We start from the raw sequence: 13,428 nt of genomic DNA, 5'->3' as shown, positions 1-13,428 counted from the left end.
AGTGAGTGCCTGTTACTCGTCCCAGCTTCTGCCAACCTAGCAGTTCGAAAGCACATAAAAATGCAAGTAGAAAAATAGGGACCACTACGGTGGGAAGGTAACAGCGCTCCGTGCGCCTTTTTTTTTTTTTTAATTCCATTTATATCCCGCCCTTCTCCGAAGACTCAGGGCAGCTTACAAACTTAGCAGTAAGCCTTCATTCTATGTATATGCCTGCTTATTAGGGCTTTCACACACCCCAAGTGGCATTATTACAAAGTCAGCTTAATTGCCCCCAACAATCTGGGTCCTCATTTTACCTACCTCGGAAGGATGGAAGGCTGAGTCAACCTTGAGCCTGGTGGGATGCGAACCTGCACTAATTGCAGGCAGCTGGTGTTACTTAAGGAGGCATTAGCCCACTGCTCCACCAAGGCCTTTGGCGTCCAGTCATGCCGGCCACATGACCACGGAGACGTCCTCGGACAAGCGCTGGCTCTTCGGCTTTGAAACGGAGATAAGCACCGGCCCCTAGAGTCGGAAACGACTAGCACGCATGTGCGGGGGAACCTTTACCTTTACCTTTTATGGTGTCTTTATAAATCAGTATGACTAACGATCATTAAGATGCCTAAGCTAATGTGTTCTGTCAGGTGCAAGAGTCAGGGGCCAGGATAGAGTTCAAAATTATTACAAGTTTATTTCATACTATCTATATCCAAGAATCTGAACTATTTAATGTTTAAGGTGGATAGGCACCAGATAAAACAGACTTGAAGGGGTGCTGGACTTAGATCTCTTACGGGGGTGTAAATTCCAAACTGATGATGCATTTGACTTCACCCTTGGGCTCAGCTTGGTCATCCCTTACTTGTTCCTTTTGTTACCTATCCTGGAATTCTTGCACCTCTTGAATGAGAAATCAGAGTTAACATTATTTATATATATCAGCATAAAAAATCATATTTCAAAGGATTTTTAAAAAATTAGCTACAGCTAATTAATAGCCAATTCATTACTCCATATATATTCAACACACTGGAATTAGTTTTAATGCAGGGTTAAAAATTTATGCGAGATCCCGGTGCAAGTCAGTAACTTCTTGAAAGTGGGCAACAGAATTTCATTTTTAATGTGTGCCAGTGTGCTCACAGTAAAAAATGACAATCAAGGTTATCTTATCTTCCGGTTCAGGAATTTCACAATACGGCACACTTTTATGTGATGAAAAGCCAGTTGACTTTTAATTAAGATAGCAATGTTTTGTTATTCTAGAAATTAAATGGATAATTTAATCTCCTAAAATAAGTTATAGCTCAGCATTTTCAGTTTATTTATGTCCACATTTCTATCCTGCTGCAATTCAGTGACACTCAGCAATGTACCAAAGATATGAAATGGTAGTAGGGTTTTTTTAGATACAAAGTATGTTTCAAAATTGTTAGTTATTTTCTAGTTACCTAGATTGTTTAGTTGTTTGACTAAGGTTAGTGTTAATTGTTTTTTTTTTCTTTATGCAGCTGAAGGAGATGTTCAGAAAGCAGTTGGAGAAGGCGGAATCTGAAATAAAGAAGACAAGTGCAATCATTTCAGAATACAAACAAGTAATTATGTTGAATTTTGGGGGATGGATGTTAAATTTTCAGTTCCCTTTTAAGTTTATATAACTAGGAAAGATTCCGTTAAGTACATTAATTTCTAGGTAGAACTTTGAAATGGTATGGCCCAGGTGCTTTAACAGTGTCAGAGGTGCGCGGAAACTTTGGGTCTTTAAAAGATGTAGTACCTAATATGAAATCAACCATTTAATTTTACTTGGAATTTAAAAATAGAATGAAGTCCAGTGCGCTCCCACAGAGAGGGCCTCCTCAGGGTGCCTCCGATCAAAGAATACCGATTGGTGGCCCCCAGGGGGAGGGCGTTCTCTGTGGGCGCATCAGACCTGTGGAACCGCTTGCTGGTTGAGCTCTGGATGGCCCCCGACCTTCGCTCCTTCCGGCGTGATCTAAAAACATATTTATTTGAGCAATCTGACCTGGTCTGATGGGTTAGGGTTGGGGGTTTAATATGTTTTTAATTATTGTTTTAAATTTTAAATTTGGGCATTATATTTAATGGTTTTTTAACTTTTGTATTCTGTTTTTTATATTTATTGCCCTGTACACCGCCCTGAGTCCTTCAGGAGAAGGGCGGTATAAAAATATAATTAAATTAAATTAAAATTAAATTAAATTAATGTAAAGAGATATTAAACATATTAAAAAGTGTAAGCCTGAGATGTTTTTTCCTGGATTTTCAAGTAATTTGAATTTTACCATCTATGATTTGGTCTTGTCCAGCCATAGCTTTGTTTTGATTTCAAACAGTACCCTATGTTCTTTATTTCATTTCTGATATCTTTCTTTTGACCATGATAATATATTTAGGGTTTATTTCTGTATAATCCCTAATGCAATTTTTTGTTAGTGTTTGTATTTTAGTATTTTTAACTGAAAATACTAACATATAAGGTGTTGATTAATCCCCTGTTCCAATCTCAACCTGTTAGAAGTTAAAATTTACTTCTTAGCCACCAAACATGCGTTCTCCATGTTCAAAATTTGCAATAGGCATATTATAGATTGCTTATCATGACCCTCATACCAGTAGTCATGGTATCTTAGTTTTAATAATCTTGGAAATATCATTCAGTTGGGTGTGAATGACCCTTGACAAGAGTTGATACACTGTAACGAACTGATATAATGATTCATTTTTAAAATGTTGCTATTGAAGGATGCTTAATTTTTGAAATTTCTTTGAAAAGGATGTCCTATTTAAAATATTCCACCTTCTTTTAGATTTGTTCCCAGTTGAGTAGCAGACTAGAAAGACAACAAGTAGCCAGTAAAGAAGAACTTGAAGTTGTAAAGGTGAGAATTGATTTCTCTCAGCTTATTACACCTCACTTTAAATTTAAAGATACGTAGTGTTAGTGATAGGCGGGAGAAACAGGCAATTTCTCAGTCTGAAACCACATTGCTAAATTATCTATGACCAATAAAGATTTAGGAGTTCTACAGGTATTAGCCTAAGAAATTTTTTTGTATAGTGGGGCTTACTGCAAGGGAGACATGATTACATATCATGTGGAACCTGATATGATTAAATCAAAGGAAAGTTGAGATGTCTACTCTGGTGCAGCCTTTTCATCAAAATCACCATGTAAAACTAAATTTAAAAAATCTACTCAAAAACCAAGACAGGGTTCTAGAAACAACCTTCTAAGTACAGTTGACACTGATTACAAAGAAAGAGAAAAAGCACACAAAATCCAAGGATCTGGAAAAGAAATGTGGGAGTTGTCAGCAGACATTACAAGTAATTAGAATAAGAAGGAATTAAAAAATGAATGAAAATTAGCTGGTTCAAACAGTAGAATCACAATAATCTTACATTATTCTCAGTCATAATGTTTTTCAAAACATTACTGAACCTATCAATGACACACAGGTTTATTGAACAACTAGAGTCTTACTAAGGGATGTCCCATCAAATTGGCAAACAGTACAAGACAAATTAGATTCTTTGTTAGCAAGTTCTAACAAAAATTAAACCAAGACATGTTACAAACAAAGAAATGGGAACAGGTCTCCATCCCGTTTCAGTGAGGGCCCTAACTTTGTCTTCCATTTTTGCATCTGCAATCCGAACAGCCCATAGGCTAGCAGGTCAACAGGAGCAGCTCTTGAAAAATAATCGTGATCAGTGCTGAAGAACGAGCAATGAATCAGGTGCTAACTCTGTTGTGAACATTTTCTCATATCTCCTGTTCTTGCTCAGTTGTGCTACAATTTATTGCTCTCTTCTAACTGCCCTTTTCCATTTACTGAGGCACAGTATATAGGATGCTTCTTTGTTCAATCATTTTCCCACTAACACATAGGCGTACTCTTTAGAAAATACGAAGTGACAATACTGCTGCAGTTTCAGTAAGTATGCTGTTCTCCTGTCAAGGGGCAACATGAACAAAGTCTACTAGATTTTTTAGTCTGGCCTGGTTTGCAGATGCTTCTCCTTATTTATTTATTTTTAATTCCATTTATATCCTGCCCTTCTCCGAAGACTCAGGGCGGCTTACAAGCTTAGCAGTAGCCTTCATTCTATGTCTATGCCTGCTTATTAGGGCTTTCACACACACCCCAAGCGGCATTATTACAAAGTCAGCTTAATTGCCCCCAACAATCTGGGTGTTGCTTCTTGACACAGTGAGAACTACAACTCTGCTTTTACATTCCAATACACTAGTATGTTATATATTCTTCCTTTTAAAAGTGTTGATTGGGAACATTCCCAAAATAAAAAACTCCAGATAATTTTATAGTAATGGAAAGAGGAAAAAAAGTTTCCTAGATCACTAGCCCTCCATTCCGGCTTATATTATTACATTTATCTTAAATATATCTAAACTTTGTATTATACAATTTTATTGTAATCCCAGAAAGAAGCATTATGCAGCATGGTACAGTATTAAAAATATAGTAAGGTATGTAGTATGTATGATATATAGTAAGATATGTTTCATACCCAGTGATACTCATAGTCTGTAATAGATTTACTCTTGTTAATGTCATATTAGATAATATTCTTGGCTGAGATGAACATGGATCATCTGATTTTATTTGCTCAGTGACTACTCACCAGAATATCAGACTGATATAATGAATATGGTGGACTTTTCTGTTTTTCTTTTTGCATCATGGTTATTAATGGGTCCTGTAATTGGCTATTTCAGGGAAAGGTGATGACTTGCAAACACTGTAGTGAAATTTTCAGTAAAGAAGGAACACTAAAAGTGCCTGCTGCTAAAGAAAGCTCAGGAGAAGACTCAGATGATGAGAAAGATGCCCTTAAGAAACAACTCCGAGAGATGGAACTGGACTTGGCACAGACTAAGCTACAACTTGTGGAAGCCAAATGCAAAATACAGGTAATGTTATTTTGGAAGCATTTTGTTGCATTGTTAAATGTAGTGATTGTCACTGCATCCCTCAACGTGCAAAGAATGGATTTTATTTTATTTTATTTATTTTTATTTTATTGAATTTATATACCGCCCTTTCCCGAAGGACTCAGGGCGGTTTACAGGGTACTTAAAACATTGATACAAAAATTAAAAACAATTAAAAGAATTAAATTTAATCCCTGAAAAAATATAAAAACCCCAATTAAAAACTCTCCTGCACAATGGTCTTTGAAAGTTAATGGCTGTCCTTATCAAAGCCTTCATTAACAAAAAGGCATTATTTGTAGGCCTCTTGTGATAAGGTAGCCAATAGCAATAGCACTTCACAGTGCTTTACAGCCCTCTCTATGTGGTTTACAGACTCAGCATATTGCTTCCAACAATCTGGTTTCTCATTTTACCAACCTTGGAAGGATGGAAGGCTGAGTCAACCCTGAGCCAGTCAGGATCGAACTGGCAGTGAACTGAATTAGCCTGCAATACTGCATTCTAACAACTGCACCACCACGGCTCCTATTAGATGTATTAGGACAGACTTGTCAAACACAAGGCCCGGGGGCTAGATCCGGCCCGCGAAGTGGTTTCATGTGGCCCGCGAAGCCATCCTGGAAACAGTGAGGGAACGGCCCCCACTGCCTTGGCCCTGGCCCAGAGACCCTCCTTCTGCCAGACACCCTCAGATCTGTCCCACTCCTGCCCAGGGCCTCATAGGCACCCTTGATGCGAATGATGTAGAGCTGGCCACGCCCACCCAGTAGGCCACACGCACTCTAGCCACCCCCACCCAGTAGGCCACGCCCACCCAGGCCATACCCACCCAGCCCCCTGAGGGCAACCACAATGCTGATGCGGCCCTCAATGAAATTGAGTTTGACACCCCTGTATTAGGATATGCATATGACTTTGGGGAGACTAGAAACAGATTCTTTGCTTTTCTAACAAGCATCGCCTTTGGTGCAAGAAGATGCAAATGCTGCTTTTCATATATTCTTACTTTTATCTTTTTTAATTATTTGATTAGATGTTTTGTTTTTCTTATTTGTTTATATTTCAAAGATTTATACGTGATCAAAATCTTTCTAAGCAGGGCATAGATTGAATTTGATTTGATTCAGATCATTCCTGATACCAAAATTGTAACCAAATTTTATAAATATATTTTTGTTGTCTTTATAAGGATAGCCTGCAGCATGCTGCATAATTACTGTAAGTTATTATTATAAAGTGGATAGGTAAAGGTAAAGGTAAAGGTTCCCCTGCACATGCATGCTAGTCGTTTCTGACTCTAGGGGCCGGTGCTCATCTCCATTTCAAAGCCGAAGAGCCAGCGCTTGTCCGAGGACATCTCCATGGTCATGTGGCTGGCATGACTAGACGCCAAAGGCGCACGGAACGCTGTTACCTTCCCACCGTAGTGGTCCCTATTTTTCTACTTGCATTTTTACGTGCTTTCGAACTGCTAGGTTGGCAGCAGCTGGGATGAGTAACAGGCGCTCACTCTGTTACGCGGCACTCGGGATTCGACCCGCCAAGCTGCCAACCATCTGATCGACAAGCTCAGCGTCCTAACCCACTGAGCCACCGCATCCCATAGATATCCCATAAAGTGGATATCTAAGTACAAAAGATCATTATTGGAGAGAACAGAAAAAGCTATGGAAAACAGCATGGGATTAAGGTGAAAAGACATGTGTCGATTTCTCCATAACATTCCATGATTAAGACAAAACAAGTATGCAATAAAACCTTATTTGGAAGCATCCCATGTGTCAAGATAATTATGTTAATTATTAGGGTTTGTAAAGTCCGCCCAGTCACGTTTAGGAGTTTTGTCTAGAAACAGTCTAATTTTGCAAGGATTGTTCCAGTGCTAAGTTTGGTTTGAAATGATGTCATAGCAAGATTTAGAAAAAAGGAGGCCTACTCTCTTATAGAATAGCATGAGCCAAATACAAGCATCTTTATTTTTTTTTCTTTAGCAGAAAAAAATAAATTTGTAGATAAACAAGGTAAACAAATTTGCTTTCAAATTTGACATGCACCTTATTGGTAAAAATTGATGCACCATTAAAATTTCTTTTTTAAGGTTCTGTTGTGGACCGTCTATGAAAGATCTGTAGGTTTTGTTGTGGACCCTCTATGAAAAATACAACAAATTTGAGAGAAGTTGAAGATATGCAGTTGAAAGTAAAGTTAGAGAATAGAGAATATATTTCTTTTAGTATGTAGACAGAATCTTTTAACAAAGAAATCCTGTATTACAGTAGAATAGAATAGAGCAGGAAGGGATCTTGGAGGTCTTCTAGTCCAGCCCCCTGCTCAAGCAGGAGAACCTATACCATCTCAGACAAGTGACTGTCTAGCCTCTTCTTAAAAATCTCCAGCGATGGAGCACCCACAATTTCTGGAGGCAAGCTGTTCCACTGGTTTTATTGTCCTCACTCTCGGGAAGTTTCTCCTTAATTTCCGGTTGCTTCTCTCTCTGGTTTCCAACCATTGTTTCTTGTCCTGCCCTCTGGTGTTTTGGTGAATAACGTGACCCCCTCTTCTTTGTGGCAGCCCCTCAAATACTGGAACACTACTATCATGTCTCCCCTATTTCTTCTTTTCTTTAAACTAGCCAAACCCAAGTCCTACAGCCGTTCTTCGCAATACTGCATAGTTTTTATATCAGCATTAGAGGCAAAGGTGGCCAATTGTGCTCACCTAAATTTGGTGGAAAATTTGAGGAGTGAAAAGTTGATTTCCAGGAACAACAACTTCTCTAACAAGTTTGGGCTATCAGTTGGTCCCTTAGGAGAACTAGCTTTGCCTGGTTCTGAAACAGCAGAAGAGAGTCTTGATATTCTAGCACATACAGAATATCTGTTCAGGATATGTTTTTGCCTAGACCCAGGTATAATATATCTGTCAGGTTTGTCCCAGCTTGGACACTTAATAAAGACCCTTGATTCCATTTGTAGCAAAAGGTACAAATGGTTACAATGTAAGAAAAGCTGGATCTGATTATTCCCTAGTAAAGCCTGCCTTTTCCCCTTCTCCCAGGCCCTACCCACTTGACCAGTTTGTAAGTGTCCAATAGTATTTGGTAAAAGCTTCGGGGTTTGGCACCTCTTTTGGTAAGCTTTCGCATTCCACTCTCACGCTCTCATGTCCTTGGTTCTACTAGTCTCTTCCGGATTGGCACCTCTGGTTCCTGTCGTTCCTCCTCCCTACATCCCCATTCTTCCCCTCCTCCCCGTATTTTATGGCAGGATGCCAGTGAAGAGAAACAGGCTGAAGAGATTACAGTGACAGACCTCACAATATTACTTACTTGGTCAAAGTGAAATATAAGGATTTTCCCTTTTATCTTATAATCTCAATAGGCTTGTCAGATAAGCTGAGGTGAGAGATAGCACATGCTTGAAATTCACTTTAAATTTGGAACTCTCATCATCCCAGGTGGCCAAGGGAGGATAATGGGAATTGCAATCTCTTGCATCGGGAGGGGCACACCATTTTTTTTATTTATATTTGTTCTTCACGCCAGCTCAGATTACTCTGTTATATTTTATCAGCACTAAATTCATCTCTTTCCTTAGGAACTGGAACACCAGAGAGGAGCACTTATGAGTGAAATTCAAACTGCCAAAAACTCTTGGTTCAGCAAAACTTTGAACTCTATCAAAACAGCAACAGGCACACAGCAGCCTCTACAGCAGCCTCAACTCTCGTCGTCACCTAAAGAAGGCAGCACATAGTTCCAGCTGCACCCCATGCAGAAGAGCACAATGGACTAAAATCAGCTGAAGCCCCTTGGTGGTTCTTCCAGAGAACTTGTTCAAAGGGGAAGGCAGGGGATCCGGCTGGGAAACCAGTTCCTTCTGTGTCTTTCATTTTGTTTTAATGTGGCCCTTTTTAGAGGGAAGTTCTATAAAGGTTCTGTTTCATGTGGGATACTCTTCCCAGCTGCCTTGATGGAAGCCCCATCTCAATTCTTTCATACTTTACATGTCATTTGTAGGCCTCGATGTTGAAACATGGATAATTTAGAACTACTTGTTCCGTACATTGCTAAAATTATTTATATTTTTTAAATCTTTCAAAAGAATAAAAAAGAGCAAGGCAGAATAATTTGTCAGAATTTCATGGTTTGCTGGTATCTCAGAACAATTTCAGAAGGTTTGCAGCTCTCAATCCTCCTGGCAAAAAATGCAGCTGTTATTTTAAGGTTTGAGTCTCAGGCTACATTAACAATATAAGTGGGAAAACAGAAATTCTAAAAAAAAGAAAAACGTAAGTTATTAAATAAGAATATGCGGTAAAACCATTTTTCTTTTCATATGTTGCCTTTAAGATTTCTATAATTTAGTTACATATTGCCATTACTCTCCCCACCCCAGTACTGTATCCTTTGGCAATCTGCAGATTACGAACATAATCTAACATTTTTTTTATGAGCAGTGACCTTTAAAATGAACAAAATAGGTAAATTTTAATGGGGGATGGCACCCTTGGTGTTCTTGCACTGTTTCCATTAATATTAATAGGGTTTGTACAGGAGACAAAGTATTCATGTCCAAAATGCATAAAGAAAAGCTAATTTATGATTGATAGAGCAATTTTTGAAATTATTCCTGTGTCTCTCTGGAAATCATACTTGTTTTGTATCTTTCTAAAGTGCAAAAAAAAGCATTTGTTACATTTTTGAATTGAACATATAATGTTTATAAAATTGCTTATTTCATGGATAAATTGCTTAAATTGATGGATTTTTTAAAGTTAGATATAATGTGCATAATATCTTGCAGATCAACATCATCACCAAATGGCTATTAGTTATGTACTTGTTTTCATGCTATGAATAACGTTCCAAGGTTCTATTCATTTTAATCCCAAATTAATGCAATAGACTTTTAGTCAGTTCTGTAAAATAAAGTTTAATTACGCTGGTTCTGTGCGTCTTTGCTAGATATAATTTGCAAATATGAACTCCAAGGAGTATCATAAAGTTTGCCTTCCCCATGATAACTGAGGTCTGGTAAAGGAATAGCTAATGCCAGTTAACTGTTGCTGACTTTCTGTCTCAAGTGATCTGAAATGCTCAATGCTAAGCTAAAATCTGGTTAGGCTTTTGTGGCTGTCTAATGCAAGATTGGGTGCCACAGAAATCACTCATGGCAACACAATCTGTTTGGATTTTTACATGAACCTGAAATATCCATGATGTTATAATCCACCCACTTTAAGGTTTAGAAATAAGTATGAATTAACTAAAATTATTGCTTGTGGTGATCTGAAAAGAAAATGTCTCTAGGTTCTAAGGAATTTTGGAGCCCTTTTAGATAGTTCATGAGGCCCAGTTCAAATGCTTGAATTGCAGTGTTGCATTAGTGATACTGGGAGGTTGGCAACACATTGAGGTTTGACTCAAAGGAATCGTAAGACCGTCCCACTTTTGAGAATCAGAATCCAAGTCTAGAGTGATCTTGAGAGGGAAAGGCCTCCATCAATTCTCTGCTGTTGGAAGCAATTTTGTGGAGCCTTAAGTTTGAACAGGCTAGCATTTCCCATGCTTTCTTAAGGAGACCATTTGCTGCTTCATCAGTGGGCAGTGATTTTGGGCAATTGTCTACATAGAAGTCTTTTTCTACAAAGTGTCTGATGTCTGGCCCATAAACTGGCTTACCTTCCTGAGCTGAGTGTCTGAACGCCGAAAATAGCAACTCTGTGTGTGTGTGGGTGGGTGGGTGGGTGGTGGGGGTTATTGCCAAAGATATGCACCCTCATGTGGTATTCCGCAATGTCTTTGAAAGGGTCGTTCTCTCTGAACCAGAAGAACCTCAAGAAATTCCTGTGTTCCTCTTTAATGAGGAAGCTGTGGAACATCTGCTGGATGTCTGCCATGAATATGACAGAAATTTTAAGGAAGCAGAGGAGTCTTTCTGAGTCTGTTACTAAGGTCTGGGCCTGAGAGAAGATGTCATTTAGCGACACTTGTCAGATCTGCCATCACACCACTTCAGCTTCACTGCGCATGGGTGGCATCCTGCAAGAAAAGGGTTGAGGGGGAAGTAGGGCAAGGGAACACAGGGAGGGAGGGATGACAAGAAACAGAGGTGCCAATCGGAGACAACGGTTGAGAGATCCAGAGACACAAGTGTGAGAATGGTATACAAACACCCACCAGAGGCGCCAAACCTTAGAACTGTTACCAAAACGCTTAATTTGAATACTATTGGACACTGACCATATGACCAAGGGGGGAGGTCCTGGGAGAAGGGAAAATTACCGAATTTATACCTGAATAGTCAGATCTGCCTTTGCTCACACTGTAACCATTTGGCCTTTAGTAAAAGCGTATCTTTTCTCTACAAATGGAGTTGAGGCTTTTTCTTTCCTAAATCTCCAAGCTGGGAGAGGTCTCTCTCTCTCTCACACACACACACACACACACCTTCTTGCTTACAGCTGGAGTCAAACCACTCTAATCTGGCCTGTTTTCTTAGGTTGGCGTACTCCAAATAAAGGCAGGTACCAACATTCCTCATCATTAAAAGCACGGGCTAATTCAGCATGATTGTTTTCAAGTAGTTTTCCCATGAAGGCAAAGAAGTGATCTCATTTCTGGTTTTCTCAGGAAATTGCGTCTGAGAGGCAAACTGCTTAACACCTGTTCCTTATTGGGCACAGTCTTTGGGATCTAAATTGGAGGGGTGTGACCCAATGATCTGACTCTTCTTTTATTACTACTTGTTCCATTATTTGCAGGAAGAGTCTGTCCTCCAGAGACATTGCCACCTGTTGGTCTTCCTTTATTCTGCAAAAGACCTGCCAAGACTTACCCTAGGTCAGGGGTGTCAAACTCAATTTCATTGAGGGCCGCATCAGCATTGCGGTTGCCCTCAAGGGGCCGGGTGTGTATGGCCAGGGTGGGCGTGGCCTACTGGGTGGGCATGGCTAGAGTGCGTATGGCCTACTGGGTGGGCGTGGCCAGCTCTACATCGTTCACATCAAGGGTGCCTAGGGGGGCCTGGGCAGCAGTGGGACAGATCTGAGGGTCTCTGGCAGAAGGAGGGTCTCTGGGCCAGGGCCATGGCAGAGGGGGCCATTCCGTCACTGTTCCCAGGATGGCTTCGCGGGCCACATGAAACCACTTTGTGGGCCGGATCCGGCCCCCGGGCCTTGTGTCTGACATGTCTGCCCTAGGTGGTCTTGGTCACTGTAAAGGGACAGGGCACATGGGTGCTATTTGGCAGGTCCTTTATGAGGAAGTGATTGTGGCATGGTTGGAAGAGAGATGGATGTTGCTTATCAAGCGTGCTAGTAAACGTGCTAACTGAAGTGGGTTTGCATATGGCTCCCAGACAGATGTCCCCTTTGATGACCCACCAATGCTCAAGCCTCTGAGCGGAAGGAGTGTTGTGGGAACCATTAATCTGCTCTCTTACTTTGTGGACCTGTAAGATGTCTCTTTCCAGGAGCAGGTTATCTGGGCTTCCTTGTGCCATTCCGATAGGAAATGGGCTATACCTCTCAGAAGGGGTTGGTGCATTGCTGCATCTGGCATGGGGATTTCTGCCCGTTGATCTGGAATTTGGTTGCACTAGCTTAAGGCAGGCAAGGGTAGACAAGTATGGCCGTCTATGGATTCTATGTTGAAGACAGTAGTCTCCTCCCCACCATCTCAATAGTGCCTGTACAGGTCCTGAGGGAGTAAGAGGAGCTAGGACCCTTGATGCTGAACATGTCAAAAAAGGTGGACTTGGCTAGAGACATATTGCTTTGATCATCTAGAATAGCATACTTTTTTTTGGTAAAAGTTTTATTGGTTTTTTACAATAACAACCTTAGTGCCTGGTGTACAACATGTTGTCTTGGTTCTTAAATTTTTTAGAAAAGAATATACAATTAATAATAGTTAATAAACAATAATAATTAATTTTATATTGCCATAATTAGTATATCAATTAATATTATATTTCTTGATCTTCTCTTCACCCAGTAGTATTCTCCTTCTACAACATTAAACCAATATTTCTAATATTTGATATTTTCCATATTTAAATGATTAAATAAAAACATTTTCTTCAATATTTATACCAACAATAGTAGCATCCATATGTAGCGTTTTCTTATCAGCTTATGTTATTTTTGTAAGTTATCATTGATTCACCATGTATCTTATTTTCATAAATCTTGTTTAAGCTCAATTTCTCCATAATATTCAAACAATTCTTGTCAATATTTTTCCCAGTATTTAACATCTGAATATCCAAATTTTCCATTTAAATATATCAACCCAGTATATTCATATTTGATATATACAGTATATTACTTATCTATCATAACATCTATCCATAACATCTTTCTAGTCAATTTATATTTCACTTTTATTTGTAAAAATTAGTTAAATCACTATATATCCTTGAGTTCTTATTAAGCCTAATTTCCCAATATTT

General features: G+C 39.4%; 1 protein-coding gene across 7 annotated transcripts in view; it reads left to right on the top strand.

Annotated features, from left to right (window-relative positions):
* The window catches only part of RABGAP1L (RAB GTPase activating protein 1 like), a gene marked incomplete at its 5' end in the record, with an annotated part of 171,329 nt that extends 161,411 nt beyond the window's left edge, over positions 1-9,918 (top strand). For all 7 annotated transcript variants that reach the window (XM_081322948.1, XM_081322949.1, XM_081322951.1 and 4 more), the window contains 4 exons: positions 1,500-1,583; positions 2,820-2,891; positions 4,754-4,948; positions 8,569-9,918. In XM_081322948.1, coding sequence (XP_081179074.1) covers positions 1,500-1,583; positions 2,820-2,891; positions 4,754-4,948; positions 8,569-8,727 — 510 coding nt within the window. In that variant the 3' untranslated portion in view covers positions 8,728-9,918. The remainder of the gene's footprint in view (positions 1-1,499; positions 1,584-2,819; positions 2,892-4,753; positions 4,949-8,568) is intronic.
* Positions 9,919-13,428: the final 3,510 nt, after the last annotated feature.

Source organism: Vipera berus (assembly GCF_964194415.1).
Source record: "Vipera berus genome assembly, chromosome: 3".
NCBI lineage: Eukaryota > Metazoa > Chordata > Lepidosauria > Squamata > Viperidae > Vipera > Vipera berus.
The sequence above is the reverse complement of the archived record's forward strand: the minus strand, read 5'-3'. Positions and strand labels throughout refer to the sequence as shown.